The sequence below is a fragment of the Amblyomma americanum genome, chromosome 5 (assembly GCF_052857255.1).
Source record: "Amblyomma americanum isolate KBUSLIRL-KWMA chromosome 5, ASM5285725v1, whole genome shotgun sequence".
Taxonomy (NCBI): Eukaryota; Metazoa; Arthropoda; class Arachnida; order Ixodida; family Ixodidae; genus Amblyomma; species Amblyomma americanum.
Genome location: NC_135501.1, coordinates 37,589,993 through 37,610,489, shown reverse-complemented (window position 1 = coordinate 37,610,489; position 20,497 = coordinate 37,589,993). Strand labels below are relative to the sequence as shown.

Sequence of the window (20,497 nt, the reverse complement as noted above, 5' to 3'; positions counted from 1 at the left end):
ATGGGTCGAAACGTGGTGAGCGAGTGCTGCAGATTGGGAAAATGAGGACGCGTTCAGGGGTGTCGAGGGGAAGAGAGGCTGTAGGAGCTCGGCCGGAAGGTGCAAAGGGGTGCCATAATCAAGCTGAGGTGCGGCGCATTTCAAGTATTTCTGGAAAGGAGCACGGAAACCGAAAAGGACGAGTGGACGCAGTATGCCGAGTCACCACTGCCAGTAAAGCCATCTTGAGCTACCTGTGGGTACGCTGGAAAAGTCTGTTTACTTGGAAATGCTAAGCAGTCGCTTCGATGTAGAGCATGCCGAAGCCTGAGGTAAGTTGTCGGAGTAGTGGACTCTTGAAGTGCCGGTCTCTATCGGCGGTAATATCGGTTGGAACGTGCCGTTATATCAGAAGATGGCGTGACTTCCAGCTTTCTTGTAAAACGGTTGACCATGCTTAGGGTGTGTCCACATCGCTCTGAAGAAAGAAGAGGACCGATAATGTGAAGCTAAACTTTCTGCAAGAGTTCGCTTGCTGCGAGGAAACACTGTACGTAGGGCACTTCGGGTGTGGCGATGAACGTAAGCTGCCTATCAAGCAAGGCAAGAGCGTGCCTATGTGCTCGCATGTCCGGGTTCACACCTCGCAAGACGTAGCGTTCGGCCACAAGCCTTTCGGAGCTTTTATTCCAGGATTGGTAGGATATAAAATTATAAAGGAGGTGGCGCATTAGCTAAATCAAGACGAAAAGACGTCAAACGTTGAAGATAACTTCTTATCCCTGATCTTAGGCACTTTACTTAAACGCTTCATGTTGCTGCGCGTCAACCGTTTCTTTCTGTCATCCTCCCAAAGTTGCTATACCGTCCACGGGGCTGAGGACGTCAGCTGGAATGCTTAAAGCTCCTTTGATACGTTGAACGTCTCCGCGAAACTCAGCGATAAACACGTCCTAGCTGCTTTATCCTACGAAAGGAGTAAGTCATTCTTGGAGATCCCAAGGCGTTGATGAGACGCTTGTGGTTTGTAAAAAGGCCTTTTCCCGCCCTTTCAGCAAATACAGGAACTGCTTTACTGCTTTAAGACACCACAATCTCGGGGCCGGAAGCGCTATTCCTTGTCCCCGCATCTGAAAACCCCTTTGTGAAAAAATCCAGTGGCAGAGAGACGTCTCCAAACAACTGCTGAAATATTGCGCGAGGGCAAATGCCTGATGCATTCACTATGAAGGCAATAGGAGCTTCCGGTGACGGATCCATAAGCAAGGTAGCGCTCAGCAATTGCGCCTTAATTTCCGTGAATTGCTTTGTCTGTGGCTTGTGACCACATTTAAAGCGATGCGGGCTTCGTGGTGGTGATGAGAACTCCCGAGAGCTTGATGATCGTTCAACAAGAAGGCATGAAACGCCTGTAGACGTTCACGTAACCGAGGGCACGGCATAGCTGTTGCATGTGGGCCGAGGAAAGTTGGTGATGGCTTCCACCTTGCAGAGAAAAGGTATGACAACCTGGCTGTTGAGGAGGTTGACAAAGAAATCGATTAATGCGACGCTGAATTGTTCGCGTTGCTGACAAGACTTTGGAACTGAAGGCCATGGAATAGAAAGCAAAACTGCTGAACGTGAGACCCAGATGAGGCACTGGAGAACAAGATATATCGACATAGGTCAAAACGAAAGTTAGTCAACGAAATACAACATCCGAGATGCTAATATAGGCTGGAGGGGCAAGCAGTTGGTGTTTGCCGAAAGATTCCACGGAAACTTTGCTGTATCTTACTCACACAACCCGCTCCGGTCCTGGCCGTTACAGTTCTGATCACCTGGGTGATTATGCAGGCAGACATACCATCGATGCGCACCCACTGTGCATTGCAGGCAATCATTGCTGCGGCGGCGATGTCACGCTCAAATCTCTAACATCTTTCATTGGAAGTCATTCATTTGCGTTCTGGTCCAGACGAGTTTCTCATACAACAGGAGCCAGAAAATATAGACAGATACCTAGCAAAACTTCTATTCACATATGTAACATCCGGCGGATTTTGAAGCACTGGTATCCAATTTTATATTCTTATTGTGTTTTGCAAGAACTGCCCGGAGGTAACAAATTCAGTGCGAAGGATGTCATTGGTACAGCTTTTTAGAGCATCAAACAAATATCAATTCCCGTACACTGATTATCAAAAGCTCCTAGCTTTTCAACAATCATCGCTGCAAGACTGTTCACTATATATATATATATATATATATATATATATATATATATATATATATATATATATATATATATATATATATATATATATATATATATATATATATATATATATGAAACAAAATAATACTAGACTTCTCATTAATTGGCTAACTCAGATAGACCTTTTATAACTCCTAGTGTATATCCCAGGCAATCATATTCCTCCTTTCTTACACTATCTTGCCTCGTGCAGTATTGATAAGCTTTTGACGTTCTTTCCTTACATTTTCCGACAATTTGAAATCTTTGCAGACCGCTAGCCCAGCCCTCCTCCCCTACAAACAAGTATTCCCGGCGAGGTCGGTTCAACGACCCGCCCAGGGAGAGCGGTGCACCGTTCAGTGAAACCCAGACCCCGTGAGTAAGTTCTTACACATGTGCTCGTTAACGTAGCCCACTCCTTCCTTAACGTTCTAGCCCTCGGCTCACCGGAAATTAGTGAGACCCCCAAAAGGCGCCTGGTTTGGCCTGTTCGTCACTACCAGTGTCATTTGCGCAGCGGCTCCTCTTTGGCCACGCATCTGCAGCTGCGCCCTTTGTGTTTGAGCATTTTGTTTGTGTGTTTTGTTTGCACATTTTGCTTTCGTACGCCTGTGGTTGCCGTGCTGCCCATGTCCCCCGGACCGCCTTCCTCTCCCTTTCTCTCGTTTCGCCATCTCCTTTTGTACCCCACCCTTCCTTACTATACTATTTTCCCCCCTTTTTTCTTTGATTTCTATTTTTTTGCTTCCTCCCCCAATATTGTCCCTGTCTGCTCCCCGCACCCCCATCTTTATTTTTTTCAATTTTTTTGAACTGTTGTTACTATTTGCGTGTTACACTGCTTTCTCCCTCCTCTTGAGCTCACAAACTTAAAACATCCATCTGACGCGAGACCACTACTGTCCTGAAGAAGACCGCACCGCGGTCGAAACGTTGATATATAAAAGTGTCTTTGTAGAAGTTCCCACTTCTCTTAAATCTTTATTCTGCGGAGCCAACGCAACCTACGTTCGTAACATTCTCTACAATGGCTCCTGCTCGCACTTCATCAAGACACGTCCTTTGGAAATTCCCCGTCGAGAGCCCAACTACCGCCATCATCGGGGACTCTCAAGTGAAATACTTGCATCAGCACTTCGATCCTGCAATCCCGCACACCCCAGCATTTATCTGCCAACCTGGTGCCAAAATTGAAGACATCCCCAAGCTCCTGGATTGGGTACCACGAGGTGTGTCGGACATCGTCCTTCACGTCGGAAGCAACGACGTCGCAATCATGGATGCCGCCACCGCCGCAGACCGGTACGTGCAACTAATACATCAAATCAGAATAGGAAGACCGGATATTATTAACATTTTTGCAACGCTCGTCCTTCCTCGGGCTCCAAATTTGCGAAGGAATTCAACCAACAGGCCTCAAGTGATAAAGATCAATCAGAAGGCCCAGACTTTTAATGCCCTTCTTGTCGACATCTGCCGACGAGAGCTGAACACCTTCTTCGTAGACCACCAAATCGAAATATTCCACCCTAGCACAGTTCTGTCTGCAGATGGCGTGCACCCCAGCTTCGGTGGAGTCTCGCTGCTGTGTTGGAATATATATAACATACTCCTCCGAATTCGCCACATCACAATGGGGCAATGGAGAGACTACGCGCCACAACATCCACAGCCTCGGCAGCAACAAAATTCGATGAGTACTCCAGAGCCTCGAACATTTGCACAAGTCGTAGGCCAAAATGCTATGTCTACCAGACAAGCAGCAGCCAGCCGTCCAGACATCACCACCAGGCCACCACTCACCTCCCGGACATCTAGGGGGCACTGCAGCGCAGCACTAAAACAGCCACCCCAGACCACCAGTGGCACAGCAGCAGCACATTCCCCTACAGCAAGCACCTCAGCCCAGGCGAGCACATCAAACAAGCCATCGTGTCGAGAGGCAAGCCCGAAGAGAAGTATGCAACCGAGGCGGAAACCTGCCGTGGATTCTGCACCAGAAACGCAACCCATCACCAGCAGCCCGTCATATAACTGTGGACTGATCCCCAGCACCCCTGGTTTATCATATGACCTCCGGAAGCGTTGTGGTTCCGCCCAGCGAGTGCGCTGGGACTGATACACAGGCCGCGTGAGTACTCCGCCTCCCTTGTTCTCATATCACCGGCAGCCCTGTTTCAAATCTTCAGCTTTTCTTAAATTACGAAAAATAATTGACAAGCGGCTTAGACATGACCTTCATGTTAAAACCTTAGAAACGTACCTTCGGGCTAATATCGTACCGAAAGGTCTACAAGTGAAGCTGATACCAGCAATGAATAATCTATCAGAAGGAGACAGAAAGAAACGGAACGACAAATTAAAATCAGCTTCCCTAGAGTTACTCAAAATCACAATTCGGCACTCTGAGAAAGCTTCGGTGATACTGGGAACAGAGGAGCGTCGGGCTCGGAATAATCTTCTTGTTTCCGCGCTGGAGGCCGAGGAACTAGAACGTTTCTAAACAAAAAAAAAACTTCAGAAATTGGCATAATCAAAATTAGAAAATTTACACGGGACAAAGTTCCCCATATCGAATATCCGGATGAAAGAAGTACTAAGTGCGGTTGGATCAAATTCTCCCAACCCCGATATCGCTCAGTCAAAGGTCAGCCAAGGGCAAACACTCTCAAAACAATGCCATCACAGCGTAGACAACATCACCAATCTATCTCTAACACCGCTCACAGAGTATGAGTGAGCCGTCCTATCTAGAGGGCTGACTTTTTGCCCTGCACAGGCAAATACAATGAATTCCAACTCCTGAAAGATCTTGACGACTTCGCCAGAAAACTTCGCCTGAGAGAATACTTCTTTGATAAGCCCGAAAACCCCCACCAAAACTCGGACTTCCACCCAGCAAACCAAAATTGGACTCCCAACATCGGGCGGGAAAAACACTTGGATATCTATATTAAGGCGGTTCAAAATGACATTATTGAAAATTTTGAGAACCGCAGGTTAGGACCAGACCATCTTCTTAAAAGAGAACGTACTGCTCTCGAGGCGCTCAGCAACCATACCGACATCGTCATAAAGCCAGCTGATAAGGGCGGAGGCATTGTTATCTTGAACAGGGATGACTATATAGCAGAAGGCATCCGACAGCTTTCTGACAACCATTTTTATAAACAACTGCATGGCGACCCCACCGACGACCACTCAAAAGCTATTTCTGGCATTCTCCTCGACCTCACAAAACACAATGAAATCTCCCCGAAACTATGCAAGGCACTCACGGCTACCCATCCTTCTCCTGGGCGTTTCTACATGCTCCCTAAATTACATAAAGCCGGTATTCCTGGACGGCCAATAATTTCAGGAATCGGCACTCTCACAGAACGAATATCAAAGTACATTGACACTCTAATTAGCCACATTCCAGCCACACATCCATCCTACATCAAAGATACAAACCACTTTCTCCGCCAGATAGACAATATAACATTACCAGAAAGAGCCTTTTTTGTGACCATGGATGTAACATCCTTATACACAAACATTCCCCATGCCAACGGCATTGCAGCCCTTTTAGAATGTTATGAACAGCGGAGACCTCATGAATCTCCAAGCCCAAACGTGTTAGGAACACAAGCCAAAATTGTGTTAGAATATAATAGCTTCGAATTTGATCTTCAATATTATCTGCAAGTAAGTGGCACCGCTATGGGAACAAGAATGGCCCCAAATTATGCCAATATCTTCATGCGTCATATAGACTCAAAATTTCTTTCTCCTTGTCCAATTCAGCCGTACTTTTACAAGCGCCATTTGGATGATATTTTTATAATATGGACAAACACAGAACAACAACTTATTCATTTCATTGACAGTTTCAACTCCGTGCACCCAAACATAAAGTTTACGCACACCTACTCAGCCAGTCAAATCAATTTTCGTGATGTTGACATTCTGGTGGACAAGGTGTCAGTTCGTACAACCGTTTATAGAAAACCAACCGGCTCACAAAAATATCTACATTTTCAAAGCGCCCATCCCCGTCACTGCAAAACCAGCATCCCTTATTCGCAGGCCCATCGTTTTCGAAGAATCTGCTCTAACGACCTAGACTTTCATGAAAACTCCGAACACATGCGCAACGTGCTCTTAACACAGCGCTTTCCACGTTCTCTTATTGATGACGCCTTAAGCAGAGCTTCAAATCTTAACCGTAGTCAAATACTCCCGGGGCACCAAATAGATAACCGAAATGATTACACTACAAACCTTATCATCACATTTAACAGTAACGCACCGAACATAAACAGAACTCTTAATAAGCACTTAAACATTCTCCAGCAAAGTCGACTATCGAAAATATTTACATGCGCACCCCGCGTGATTTACAGGCGTGCCAAAAACATTCAGAACCATCTAGTCCACTCCACGGAACACAAAACCCCAAAATATGGATGCCAGCCCTGTGGCAAGGGTCGCTGCAAAGTTTGCAAGCACATGCAGACTACGTGTTCCGCAACTAGTACGAGGTCAGTTTTCCAGCATTCAATCAACGGTAACTTTGACTGCGACTCATCAAACATTATTTACCTTCTTGAATGCACTGTGTGTAACCAGCAATACATAGGACAAACAAACACTGCATTCCGCATTTGATTTAACAGTCACCGCGCACACGCCAAGTCTCTCCCAAACCTTCCCCTATCCAAGCATGTAAACGCAGATGGACACCCATTTGACCAACTAAAAGTAACAATTATTCAAGGGGCTTCAAAAACAGGCGAGAACGTGAACAGCGTGAATCCTGTTTTATCCACAATTTTTAATAATATTCAAGAAGGTCTTAACGAGAAACCTGGTACCCTTTCTTTTATTCACGACCTCCAAACAAAAGAATACTTCACTTCTCGTTAATTGGCTAACTAAGATATACATTTTATAACTCCTAGTGTATATCCCAGGCAATCATATTCCTCCTTTCTTACACTATCCGGCCTCGTGCAGCATTGATAAGCTTTTGACGTTCTTTCCTTACATTTTCCGACAATTTGAAATCTTTGCACACAGCTAGCCCAGCCCTCCTCCCCTACAAACAAGTATTCCCGGCGAGGTCGGTTCAACGACCCGCCCAGGGAGAGCGGTGCACCGTTCAGTGAAACCCAGACCCCGCGAGTAAGTTCTTACACATGTGCTCGTTAACGTAGCCCACTCCTTCCTTAACGTTCTAGCCCTCGGCTCAGCGGAAATTAGTGAGACCCCCAAAAGGCGCCTGGTTTGGCCTGTTCGTCACTGCCAGTGTCATTTGCGCAGCGGCTCCTCTTTGGCCACGCATCTGCAGCGGCGCCCTTTGTGTTTGAGCATTTTGTTTGTGTGTTTTGTTTGCACGTTTTGCTTTCGTACGCCTGTGGTTGCCGTGCTGCCCATGTCCCCGCACCGTCTTCCTCTCCCTTTCTCTCCTTTCGCCATCTCCTTTTGTACCCCACCCTTCCTTACTATACTAGTTTACCCCCTTTTTTTTCTTTTATTTCTATTTTTTTGCTTCCTCCCCCAATATTGTCCCTGTCTGCTCCCCGCACCCCCATCTTTAACTTTTTTCGGTTTTTTGAACTGTTGTTACTATTTGCGTGTTACACTCCTTTCTCCCTCCTCTTGAGCTCACAAACCTAAAACGTCCATCTGACGCGAGCCTGAAGAAGACCGCACCGCGGTCGAAACGTTGATAAATAAAAGTGTCTTTGTAGAACGGCCCACTTCTCTTAAATGTGTGTGTGTGTGTGTGTGTGTGTGTGTGTGTGTGTGTGTGTGTGTGTGTGTGTGTGTGTGTGTGTGTGTGTGTGTGTGTGTGTGTGTGTGTGTGTGTGTGTGTGTGTGTGTGTGTGTGTGTGTGTGTGTGTGCGTGTGTGTGTGTGCGTGCGTGTGTGTGTGTGTGTGTGTGTGTGTGTGTGTGTGTGTGTGTGTGTGTGTGTGTGTGTGTGTGTGTGTGTGTGTGTGTGTGTGTGTGTGTGTGTGTGTGTGTGTGTGTGTGTGTGTGTGTGTGTGTGTGTGTGTGTGTGTGTGTGTGTGTGTGTGAAGAAAATACCGCTAAGGCTTGTGCTTATAACAAGCATTAACAAACTAAGCTTAATAGTAAAGGGTTTGCAGCTAGTTTCTCCTGCCTCGAACACAACACTGCTGGGCTTAAGTTGTCATCGCTAGACATGAGGTTGCGAAAATGCCAATAAAAACGACAAATTCTTACCCTTGAAAGACGCTGTTCAACGTGGACCGCTGGTGGCTCCTCTCTCTCTGCCTCTGCTCATATTCAACGCGTTCCTTCTCAAGCTGTTCGTATCGTCTCCTCCGTTCCCCTTCTATCTGCTCTAGCATCTCTTTGTGGGCACGGGCCAGCGTCTCCTCAGTCCTTTCCATCCGCTCCATTCTGGCGTCGTGGTCCTCGCTCATACGGGACATGTTCTCGTCAATGGCGAGCAGAGTGCCTTCGTGAATATCGCCCCTCTTTTCGTGTTCGCGCTGCAGTGCGTTTGGCCTGAAATAAAAGAAACCAATCCAAAGTTTGGCAACACTAGGCTCCAAAGGCGTTTCACTGCTTAACAATCCTACAACCTCCAGTTTCGCCAAGGAAAGTTTGCGTTGTGGCGTATGTATTTATACTTACGGCCATATCTAGGATCCTCACGGAAGTGTATACTTCGTACGGGAAGCAGTATGCTTTAACATGTAAGACTGCGACTTAACTGTAGCGCCGATACCTTATAGCCATTCCGAAACCGATTGCACTGAATTTTGACGCCATTTTCCCGCTATCACAGGGCTTAAGGCCATGAGGAAAACCGAACGCAGGACATGACGTCGGTACAAAGAAGGAGGTAGCAAGGAAAGCACCACAGTAGAATGGAATCGGTTTCAAAAGCCATGTAATGTTAGCACAAAATCTGTTTTTCTCAGAAAATTCCAACTACGTGAGCCAAGCATGTTGGCACAAATCCACGCATCCTGGTTTCGAGTACCGCGTGAAGTGGGCGCAATGAGAAATTCTCTTTTCTATCTTAATAAATTTGTGTAGGCATTTTTTATTCAGGCATGCTACTAAAATGACAATTTCAAGCCACCTATTAATGTGTTTAATGAGAAGTTGAGTGTTTCTCCTAGATACAGCCTACGATCGCTAGCCCACCGAACTTGTTGGTCATAAATTACTAATGGTAATGCCAGAACTCTACGTTTAGACTTTGCCGAGGAATGTTTATCATTGTGTGTCTTAATTAAGCGTTGTATACGAAGCGTGATTTATTTCCATGTGTCAGATCTTGAGTCAAGCAATTTTGCGTCTGTAAATATAGGCTTAGCTTACATACTAGCTCAAAAAAGGCTTTAATGAATGCGACCAAGTATCACCGCCCCTTGTTGCCGAAGAGTGTCTTGCCCAATAACGGCCGAATTCAAGGTTACATTGTATAAAGTTATTGCAATAAATAAACATGCGGCCGAACGGAAAGGCATCTCACGCAAGTCAGTGTTTCAACAAGTGCACTGATCTATTCCTTTATCGTACTCTCAAGCGGCCTGCTTTTAAACCAGAGAACTGGTTAAAAGAAAGTAATACCGGAAACGTGGTAAAGAAAATGCATTAGATTAAAAGCATACGAAAAAAATCACAGGTTTCAATCAATTAAAATGCAAAAAGTTAAAACAACATATAAAAAAAACAAGTAAAAGGAACTTTTTTGAAGTCGTTATAAAAACCGAATTAATTGAACGACAGCTTAAGAGAGCGGGTGTAGTGAAAGGTGCAAGAGACATACATCTGCAGAAAAGTGGTTTCAATCAATGAAGGTATAAGGGATAAAGCAATACAAGCAGGTGTTTGTGCGACAGTCCGTAGAACCAACCATGTGGGCATGATTAACAAGTCGTGAGTTATAGTTAGGCGCGATGATTAATTTACTCTGTAAAGAACGGTGATGGTGGAACAAAAACAGAACAGAGACGGGAAAGTTTTGCTCGCAATGAAAAGCTGGGAGCGATCAATTTTCTTTCATTGACCCAATACAGCTGCAGACTGGAATGGCCTTCCAATCGACACTGCCATCATCACCTGGTCATCGAAGTTAATTGAGAACGAAAAGAAATTATGTACTGTCGTGAAAATATTTTCCCAATTGTTTCTATCCCATATATAATACCTCACTAATGGAGCCATTAAGGAAATGAAAATAAAATTATACTTGCAACGACGTTAATATTTAAAAGATAAACGAGCACTTTTGTTCTACGCGAGTGCGGAAATGTAGAATGATTGTTATGGGTCCCAGATGAAGGCAGCATATTTGAAGTACGAACAAGAGCGTTATAAAGATGTGACTTTAATAAGGATGAGGCTTCACTGAAAGAACGACGGAAATAAGCTATTGCGGGCAATATTTTTAATTTGCGCTTTCCATCTTTGTGCTGAGCTAATGAACAGGGCTTAGTATTTATATGATGAAACGGAATGCAGTTGTCTTCGCTTGTCCTTCACTTAAGGTTGACGTTCAATTGAAGACGTGTTGGACATGTCCACCAGCGAAACTTCAAGATTATGGTCGTTACAGGTTGGCGTCTAATAGCTTGACGTCAACCATTTTTGTGGGCTACCTATGTTGGAGCGGAGCTGCGCTATTACAGGCTTTTGAGTAGTTATCCTTGCCTGCCAAGGCCGGCGAAAGGCCTTATTTTTTTCGAGTCGTGGTAAGCTCTCTAAATGCGCCCAGTGGGCTTTCCTAATTTCTGAGGCATCACTCTTAACTTTTATTCCTCATGATTTTCGTGTCCCTGCTTTCTTCTGGGCTATTCACTCCGAATGTGGTCGTGAAAATTCGTTATTTTAAGATTTCAAGTGACGTTTGAGAAGGCTCCCGAGAACATTTTTCTGGTTTAACTTGAGCACACAGCCAATGGCCGCAGGCAATACTATCTCGGTGGCTAATAATAATAATTGGTTTTTGGGGAAAGGAAATGGCGCAGTATCTCTCTCATATATCGGTGGACACCTGAACCGCGCCGTAAGGGAAGGAATAAAGGAGGGAATGAAAGAAGAAAGGAAGGAAGAGGTGCCGTAGTGGAGGGCTCCGGAATAATTTCGACCACCTGGGGATCTTTAACGTACACTGACATCGCACAGCACACGGGCACCTTAGCGTTTTTCCTCCATAAAAACGCAGCCGCCGCGGTCGCGTTCGAACCCGGGAACTCCAGATCAGTAGCCGAGCGCAGTAACCACTGAGCCACCGCGGGAGCTGCCGATTGCGTATTTCGTTGCCTTTTTCACGCAGTTTTATGTGAGTAATTGTGTTCTACGTCTGCGTTTGTGGACGCGTTAAAAAAAACGTAACATTTCGCTTTGAGACACATCTACCTTCCGGTATGCTTTCACACAGTAGTCACAATTTCACCAGCGCTGCGACTAGGAACAAGAACAGAGAAGGAAGACAAGGACAAGCGCTCCTTCTCTGTTCTTGTTCCTAGTCGCAGCGCTGGTGAAATTGTGAATATGTACCAACTAGCTCAAACCACCATTTTGCTTCACACAGTAGTGTACCGGCTGATTATATAATAGTTCATGAACAACAAGGCAGATATCTCCACGAGCAAGTTCCTACCATTGCTGACTGGAGAAAAATCTCGTTATTCTGTATGTTCCTGTTCCGCGAAGCAAAGAAGTTATCTTTAGAGGAAAAAAGAAATGAGAACAACATTAATAATTAAGGTCTTTCAAAGTACACGTCATGTTTATTATTGCAATATAAAGCTTTACAGTACAATACTGACAATAATGTAGCCCCCATAGACAGTACTAAATAAAGCTAGTCTGAGACTTCAGCTTATTTTAGCAGTGCTCAACCGCGGCTAAATCATTGTTTGCTTCTGTGTGGCACCACCACAGATCAGCGCCTGTGTTTCATCCCGTTTGGCTCTGGCTTTCACTATGGGTCCCACTGTACTTGTTTTATTTTGTAACCTGTAATATTTCCACTCGGCATTGAGAATAATCTTAAATAAATCAATTAATGTGGAACGTCTCGGCTTGTTGCATTATAATAGTGGTCACCGCTTTATTAAAGAAAAAATATATCGAGGCGCGATACAGTATTACTTCATTTTTGGGGAGAATCGTATTGTTTAAGTGACAAAATTGCTTAATTAACAGCATTGTCAGATTCTGCCGTAAAAATTTTTGAAGCTAACAAAACTTACTTATTTCGAAATATACATAACTAGAGGCACAGTACGGGTTTATCAGAGTAAATTTCATAAAAACAAATAGTAGGGCGAATCCGGAGCAATGTTCCTCGCGCATTGAACGGTTACCTTTACCTAACACCATAGAGAAGTGCTCCTTGTTGCATGGTCTTTAAAATTATCGAAATTATTTGTACCTCTATAGTGCGTAACATGACTTGAGTTTGTAGACGTTGAAGGTTTGGTATACCTGTCATCTTTAAAATAATTTATCTTATTATCCCTTTGCACATGGTAAGTGAATTATAAGTATGCTGTAGTTGTCATAATTTGTGATTTTTGAAATTTACTAAATCTTTTTGTACGAGTCTTTCCTGGTCCATTATATCCTTTAGAGTCGCTCGGTACCTTTTTTCTGCGGTGTTTCTTCAATGCAAACTGATTTCGCATTGAATACCAGCCACTTCCTGCTCTTTCAGCCCATACTAGTTTGAGCGCCAAGTAGTAGTCTCCACAAAGAAAATTACAATTGTCACAATTTCTGAAATACACTCAAGTGAAGGAAATTATTGCAACAGTATGAATACATTTGTACTAAGCCGGAGAAAGATTACTTCCAGCAACTGTTTGCACCTACAATTCTTGAAGTGCTCTGTAAGCTTTGTCGTCTTCTTCAGTGAATCTGAAATGTACAAAGAAATCAGAAAAATAATGTTCTTAATATAGGAATTGTGAATGTGAGTTTGTTTACAGGTTTTTGTTTCAATCGTCAAAGAGACGTATCAAAACATTCTGGCCGACTGTAAAAAGGTAACGGAACTTATGAAATATTTAATGATGATCTCCTTCCAGCTCTGCTTTTGAGTACGGCATAACCATCTCCAACATGCCTCTCACCGTTGTTGCGATTCACATTGTATTGTTAAGCCGTGACGACATATACTAGATCAATTCATATTTTGCAAGACTAATCTTTGCAGGCATGCACTATAACTCCCGTAATTTGCGTTTTCTCTTTAAATGACAGCAATTGCAGTAATGAAAGTCCATCTAAAAAAAAATAGGGATGACCATCTCACGTGTTGCGGAGCATGGAGTCTCTCAGTTCCTCGGTGCCCGTCAGGCTCCTTCAAAAGGAAAAATCAGTCAGGATTACATAGATGCAGCAAGCAGATATCGCTTTATTGATTTATTATTTGCAGTTCAGTTTTTTTCCTAACTCAGTAGGGGTGTGCGTATATTCCAACATTTGGATAGAGGTTCGTATATTCTCATATTCGTTTCTTGTATTCAATAAGTAACGCACGTACAAATTTATTCGAAACTGATCGTATTTTCCCACAAATCACTGAATAGTTAATGAATAATTGGCACCAAGTTCGAATAAGCCATGCCGTAGTTTCCTTCGATGGCTGTCACAAAAGCAAGGTCTGCTCCGGCTCTGCACAGCGCGCTGCCGCCGTTTGTCTGCATGGGATGGGCGTACACCGCTGCATCAGGGTCCATTCCTGTGGCGGCCGTTTGTCAACGCGCGCAGTGCGGGCCTTATTCGATGTCATCGGGTGCTGATGGCAGGCAAGTGTTCTCGTTCTTGTCGGCGTGATGTAAGAGAGGGAGAGAGAGAGAGCTGTGAAACCCGCTGTGGCCCGCTGTCTATCTTCCTCCTTCCTTCCTTCCTTCCTTCCCGGCCACTCCTCTTCGTCTTCCTCCATCCCTCCCTCCGACGAGGCCACAGCGGCGGCGAAGACGGAAGGCGCCGTCGTCCCGTCGTGTCACGAATCAGCTCGGCCACTCGCAGGAGGACGAGGGAGACACGAAACCAAAGCTCATAGCGTGTGCCAAGACCTCATCATCTGCGCGGTCTTCTATACGAAAGACGTGCTGAGGCGGCTCGCAAGCTCCCACCGCGAACAAGAAGCAGTGCGATACCAGTGAGGATGCGAGCAAGTGACGCCGTTGCGTTGTCTATGGCGAAAGAGAGGAAAGCTAACCGACCACTTTTAACAAAATCAGAGGAGGTGGTAGAGGTGGCGAGTGGTACACAAGTTTCGGAGGATCCTAGATCTCTATGCTAGGAGATTAATTTCGACGCCACAAAATGTCATTGCTACGAAGTAAACTTCTGGTTTTGCCGACTCCGCCACATCGCCATTTAACTCAATAGGCACATCACCATTGTCCGAGACGTTTCTTATCAGCTAATATATGAACCTTTCTGCCTTCTGAAGGCAGTTTATTAAAAGCGGAAATTGTGCTAATGGCTCTGCGGAAGCACTGATTGATGTGGCTTTTCATTATAAACTAAACCCGATTGTTTTCCGGCCGTCAAGTGTCATCCCTAAAGGTAAAAATATTCCACAGCTTACGTTCATTTGTTTGAACATTGAATGAATTCACTGAAGGCTTTTCTTATCACAGGGAAACAGAGAATGTTTTGAAAAGTCAGCTGAAAACTGATAAATAGGTAAGGAAGTCGAGGAAATGCTGGGGCCACTGACAGCTTCAAGTTCATGAGTATCTCGTACTGTCTAAATGCACAGTGTTGGCCCGTATAAATTTTGACAGATCATACCGGTAAACCTCAAGCTTTCTAACCTAAGGAAATTTTGAAACGAACCTTCATTGCCAGGACACAATGATTTACTCTTGTGACCGTTTGCGCAGGCGGAAGGTGGCCATTGTGCGAGCTAAAGGAAAACAGCAATGTCTTTGTAAACAGTTTTATTAAAACATAATCTAAGAACATTTTGAAGTGACGAGATGCAAGAACAGCATTTTTTTAGCCGACGAATACTTTTCACGAGGCGGAAAATTAAAAAAATTACTTTCATATTGCCGTCACCGCTGATAATGGCGAGATGTCGACCACAGCCTCTTAGTCACAGAATGAAAACTAAACATTTTGACAGATTTGCCTGTCTGGTTGGGTTTGAAGACTTACTAAAACTGCACATCTCCAACCAAAAATTTTAAATTTAACCCAACGTTTCGAAGCCGACTCGACTTCGAAGTTTTTATTAGTCACAGAATCAACGACAGAACGAGAACGGATTCTGGAAAATTATTCTTACTGTTTGCGAATAACTTTAGGAATGCTAGGAGTCTTTACATTATACCTAGCCATTATACAAAAAGATATGCTTTACGAATAAAGGCAAGAATTTGACACAACTATGATAAATATTCGCGCAATACTTGCGTACAACTTGGAGAAAATGACTAATATATTTACTGTAACAGCCCCATTTGAAAACATTTAAAGCTTGTAAAAATTTTGAGCACGTTATTCCCGAACACACACAGCGATTTGTATGAAAGAGAACGATTACATCACCAGTATTCAACATTAATTCTGCAGAGCGTTTGCAAAAACCTCGTACTTAATTGGAACAACACGTGAGCTCGCGTTAAATATTGCGAGTCGCTGGCAATTTGTCGTTTTTTCTGAGGCGTCAAAAGCATTTCACTGGGTATGACCGCAATTCTCACGTGAGAAGCACATAATATTCAGCACTACGAACGTCTCACACTTACTACAAGCTCACCTCCCAAGCCGGGATCAGAACAGCAAATCGTACCGACCATATGTTCTCAGACGACTGCTTCAAGAACGAAGATTGATATCGTGAAGAAAACACAATTCCTATTGATTCCCTCGCGAAGGTCGTCATATCGTGTTGGGATTGGCAGTTAAGGCCTACGGTGGGGACACTCTAGAAGCTGTAACACAAACTAGCCTTCATCATTGGCACAATAAAATCTACGTCAATAATACTTGGCACAAATCATGGACAAAAGCTGTAGAAAAAAAAATCATAAAAATTTGCCCACAGAAATTGTGCAACTGATTTGTGCCTGTTTTACTTTTTGCACATTCTTTGCGGTTTTTTCAGAAGTGGCTTGTACAGAGCGTCTAAATTAGTGCAGAAAGGCGTAATTAGGCTGAGCAATTCTAACTAGACTTGTAAGCACACAAAACGACGTTTCAGTAATTAATCCTTATTTTCACTGAATGCATTCAAATGATAGAAAAAACCTAAAAAGTTTTTTTCAGGGTTCTAATTATACTTTCCTTTCTCAAATTTTACAAGGAAACTCTATGTTTTTTTTTACGTTTTAAATAGGTAATCCCATCACATTCCATACAGTCTCTTCTCTGTGATACAAAAAACAGTTTTTCAAGAACCCAATCTAAACTATTTTAAAGAGAAGAAACCACGAGAACCTAAATTGGGTTTCGATCAAAAGATGTCTCTAGAGGCCAAAAAATGAGCTCACAGATATTGTCAGAAAACCTATCGTTTATGGGTTCATTGACTCAACTGACAGCTGTAAGTGGCAGCTTGGGTCATCTTTTGTCTGCAATGACCAAAAGAAAATGAAAATTGGTTTTTGAAGATAGGAAATGACGCAGTAGCTGCCTCTCAGACTTCGGTGGACACCCGAACCACGCCGTAAGGAAAGGGATAAAGGAGGGAGTGGAACAAGAGAGAGGCGGCGTAGCGGAGGTCTCCGGAATAATTACGACCACCTGGCGATCTTTAACTTGCACTCACACCGCACAGCGACACGGGTGCCAATCGAAACGCAGCCGGCGCGGTCGGGTTCGGAATCAGGTACTCCATCTCAGCAGATAATCGCCTTAGCCAGTGAGCCACCGCGGTGGGTCAATGACCAAAAGGAGGCAAAAAATTTTGTCTAGAGCGAACGCAAAACAAATATCGACGCCATTAATCCAGTGACGTCGGACACTCTAGGTTGTGCGCAGAAATCTCTCTGATAGAGGCAGAAATTGGAAAATTTCTAAAATATTTGGCGCGTCAACAAAACGCCAGCAGACTGCGGAATTTCACAAAAAAGTCCAGAAAACTACGTACAGCTTACCGTGAAAGTTTCAGTAAAATCCCCCATAACAGAAGAAACGGCGTTGTTGTCCTTTAATGTGCCTTTCCTTGCTGTTAACATCAGGATTAGGTTGCGAGTTGTTTAAGAGAAAGAGGTTTAGATGCCTAAATATTGTAAACAATTTAGCGCCCAATTTCAGTTGTCTACTGCTACTGTACGTTATATATGAAAGGATTCAGTAATGTAACTCTAGTACTACCGCTGCTAAAATTCATTTCAATTTTAATAATTGACCATCCCAGCTATTGGCAAGAAGGTATCTGCGATTCACGTGCATTGAAATGGACATTAGAAGATAGCAGGCGGGGACAAAGAAATCTACTATGGGATGCTATTCTCGTTTGACTTCAAAAGGAATAGCCATGTTTCGTACAAAATACGTAGGCATTCGCATCTCTTAAAATTTTTTTTTTGAAGCTTAAGCGTGGCGTTAAACCGGCTACACCTGCCACCAACTCTATTAGATTTAGTGTATTTTTTTAGCGCAGATCGACAACACTCGACTGTCTTTCTGCTCTAACAAACAATTCCGGTAATGAAGCAACTAGCCACCAACACGTTCTGTCTTACATTTCTGTAGATTGCTCAGCTGTAGAGTACACCCACTGTTGCTGATTTCCTTCTGCTACCGACCAGATTACCGGACAACTATTCAAAGAAAGGCAAACAGGTTTCTATATCACAAATATCAGCGTCGAGGAAACAGCAAAATTTTTGCTCAAAGAGCATATACAAACGATCGGAAATCGCGAAAAATTGTCGCGTTATTAATGTCTCCTTCGGCTTTCAAACAGGAGTTTAAGTATAGACAAACATAACTACTTAACATTTTATGACATCGTAAAAGCAAAAACAAGCCTCGCGAATTGTTTATCCGTATTGCGGTTCCTAAACGGCACATTGAAATTGAATACCAATGCAATGTCGGAAAGAGTGCTTTCATAACTCAAAAAGCAATCTCTAAAAATGGTCTCAAGTCTTAACTTAAACGCCCTCCATATTAACGACCTGCTTTCCGCACTAACATATAGCATCTAGATTTACGGGGATGACTGCACTCTCTACCGCCCTATAACTAACGCCTACATCGCTTCTGTCGTCCAAAGTGGGTTGGACGGTATACAGCAATGGTTAACTACGTGACCGAACGCTCCGCGAGTTCTACCTTGAACGATTATTAACTGGACGCCCCACTCCAGTTGTAACCTACACAGTGCTGTGCGCGTGTGTGATTTATTTCCTCTAAAATGAACTAATTACGCGCACAACCTGGACACATTACTTATTGTGTAAATAGTTTGTACATATTACTTCTCCCCCTATCCTCTATTCCTGTCCCCTCACCTCTTTCATTTCATTTCTCCATTCTGCCTGCTGTCCTTTATTTCCGCTGCCCCAGCTCAGGTGCTTCAGTATTGATGGCAGATGCCGGGGCTAGCAAAAATCTTTTCCTTCCTTTTTATTATTATTTTTAATAAAACCACTACCACCACGTGGCTAATGTCCCTGAATACTAAAACGTCTGTACAAATTTGTTTCCACGGCCGCCTAAATCGTGCTCCACCTACTTATAGATAAACAATGCTGCTGCTGTACTTCTATTGCTGATAGGAAGAAAGAAAAGGAAAGTGCACGGGCCTGCCCACTGGCCCAAGCCGAGCCAGGCTCGATGCCGCGTGCTGAAAGTATGAGGGTTAAAGGATAGGAAAGCAAAACAGAAAGAAAAAGCGCGCGCTATTATGCCCCGGGCTGATGCCGGAGGCAGTGCAATACCGCGCCCACCCGTGCCAGAGTGCTTGAAGCCGAGCACTCCGTCATATTCCAAAAATAATTTTAATATCTCGGGTCCAAGGACCCGCAGCAGATATTAAATCAGGTATCAGGTATCAATGCTGCTGCTGCTGCTGCTGCTGTTACTGCTCATAGGAAGAAATAAAAGAAAAGTGCACCGTCCTGCCTACTGGTTCAAGCCATTATTTCCTCTACCTTGGTAATAACCTCACGTTGGGTACATCTGTACCAAAATTATGACGCGATGGTTTGTGGTACAGTGTTCTCACTGGCGCCGTACAATTTCTCTTCGGATCACACTAACATGTGATAGTCGAGTTCGAGGCTAGCTTGAAATAGGGATTCTAACTGATGAGATGGGCACCTTCAAGTGTACGCCTTCCCAAGCTCTGTACCTCTTCTCTGAAAAGGCGCTGCTATGGTGTCCACCGAGAATTAAGACAGTTAGTTAATGCGCCATTTCCTTTCCTCAAAAACCAATTTCGATATGAAAAATGTGATGCAGCCGTTCTTCGTGCGGCGTTCCAGGTGGTGTCATGCACACACGTGTGTATGTGTGTGTAGGTGGGTGGGTGTCAGTGCAGCCAGGTAAACTAAAGCTTTTGCAATTACACACGTAAGCATTCCTAAGTGTATCTGTCGAATTGTTCTAGCTGGTGTCTTGACGCTTACAAAATTCTTAGCCTCGATTGATAAACTCTGCTCGGGCACGCATGAAAAGCACGCGTTTTCGCCTTAGATGCTACTGATGCCATGATGTCATGATGACGACATTGTCATCACTGTCCTAGCAAAACATGCGCGCCCATGTTCGGCGCATGCACAGTAGAGGCGAAAAGTATAGACCGCTGCACACGTGAAATAATCGAAGCCCGGTTGATTAAGAAAAGGGGAGCGGACTGTGTTAGCATGCCTTCTGTTAATCTTTCTGACAAGAAAATCGCTTTCCTAGACTGCAGTGGTGGGCGCATGCGTAGAGTGTGATCTTTTGTATCCTTTGTGTATTTCCATGCTTGCTTCGCTACATATATGCCTCTGTATTTCAATAAACGCCAGTTGAAAGTTAGCGCTGTCCCGTCTTCCTCTCACGTCCTCGTTTTTTTTGCGCTAAAGTCTTTGCCATTATGAGTGAACATTACCAACTAGCCCAAGAATCAGCATTGTTGAAGTAAAGCTTTATTGGCTTCTTGTTTTTTTCAGTCTGCTTTAAACATCACAAAAGTACTGTCATCGGGCAGAGTCAAAAGGCGACAACACTGATCAACGGACTAGGCCCTTGTCCGAGCAAAACCTTGCACCACAAGCAGGCAGTTGCACTTACACAATAAAGCGGACATATACATTTAACAAGAAAAATAAAGCGAA

At 44.0% G+C, this 20,497-nt stretch overlaps 1 protein-coding gene across 1 annotated transcript in view; it reads right to left on the bottom strand.

Annotated features, from left to right (window-relative positions):
• The window catches only part of LOC144134635 (uncharacterized), a 79,808-nt gene that overhangs the window by 43,109 nt on the left and 16,202 nt on the right, over positions 1-20,497 (bottom strand). The window contains exons 4-6 of the mRNA XM_077667506.1: positions 13,516-13,563; positions 13,074-13,118; positions 8,457-8,744 (exon numbers count right to left, since the gene is read on the bottom strand). Coding sequence (XP_077523632.1) covers positions 8,457-8,744; positions 13,074-13,118; positions 13,516-13,563 — 381 coding nt within the window. The remainder of the gene's footprint in view (positions 1-8,456; positions 8,745-13,073; positions 13,119-13,515; positions 13,564-20,497) is intronic.